Below are 868 nucleotides of genomic sequence, written 5' to 3' on the forward strand. Positions count from 1 at the left end.
ATGAATGGGAAGATACCACTATTGATTGCCCACACAGTGCTTATATATCAGTAACAGAAAGAAAATAGGACAGTCATTTTTTCTTAGCCTTGCTCATTTTTCCAGACATAATGCGCTCTTTTCTTAGAGAGTGTCTGGCATATGCTCCCTCTTGTGTCTTAAATTAATTGTTTTGAGATTTCTCTTCCAGGGAGTGGAGCCTGGTGGTGAGTATTTTGCTTCGTTGGTCTACCTCCTCAAGAACTTTTTTAACCACTATGGCTTTGGCCAGATCTAAAAATTAAAATTTAAAAGGAGATTTTAGAGAGTTGAAAAAGGATGAATAAGATCCCACTAGCTAAAATGTGGAAGCAACCCAAGTGTCCACCAAAGGATGGCAGATAAACAAAATATGGTATATACATTCAATGGAATATTATTCAGCCTTCAAAAGAAAGGATATTCTTTTTGTTTTGTTTTGTTTTTAGTTCTCTTTTTTTTTATTCTTATGTTAATCCCCATACATTACATCATTAGTTTTAGATGAAGTGTTCCATGACTCATTGTTTGTGCATAACACCCAGTGCTCCATACAGAATGTGCCCTCCTCAATACCCATCACCAGGCTAACCCATCCCCCCACCCCCCTCCCCTCTAGAACCCTCAGTTTGTTCTTCAGAGTCCATCGTCTCTCATGGTTCGTCTACCCCTCCGATTTCCCCCCCTTCATTCTTCCCCTCCTGCTACCTTCTTCTTCTTTTTTTTTTTTCTTAACATATATTGCATTATTTGTTTCAGAGGTACAGATCTGAGATTCAACAGTCTTGCACAATTCACAGTGCTTACCAGAGCACATACCTTCCCCAGTGTCTATCACCCAGTCACCCCC

The 868-nt window shown here is 39.6% G+C and overlaps 1 protein-coding gene across 1 annotated transcript in view; it reads right to left on the bottom strand.

The window, feature by feature from the left end:
• Window positions 1-280: 280 nt before the first annotated feature.
• The window catches only part of KRT25 (keratin 25), an 11,037-nt gene continuing 10,449 nt past the window's right edge, over window positions 281-868 (bottom strand). The window contains exons 7-8 of the mRNA XM_035027406.1: window positions 826-842; window positions 281-333 (exon numbers count right to left, since the gene is read on the bottom strand). Of these exons, the coding sequence (XP_034883297.1) occupies window positions 281-333; window positions 826-842 (70 nt within the window). The remainder of the gene's footprint in view (window positions 334-825; window positions 843-868) is intronic.

This window comes from Mirounga leonina, unplaced genomic scaffold (genome assembly GCF_011800145.1).
Source record: "Mirounga leonina isolate KUSES-001 unplaced genomic scaffold, KU_Mleo_1.0 Mir_200, whole genome shotgun sequence".
NCBI lineage: Eukaryota > Metazoa > Chordata > Mammalia > Carnivora > Phocidae > Mirounga > Mirounga leonina.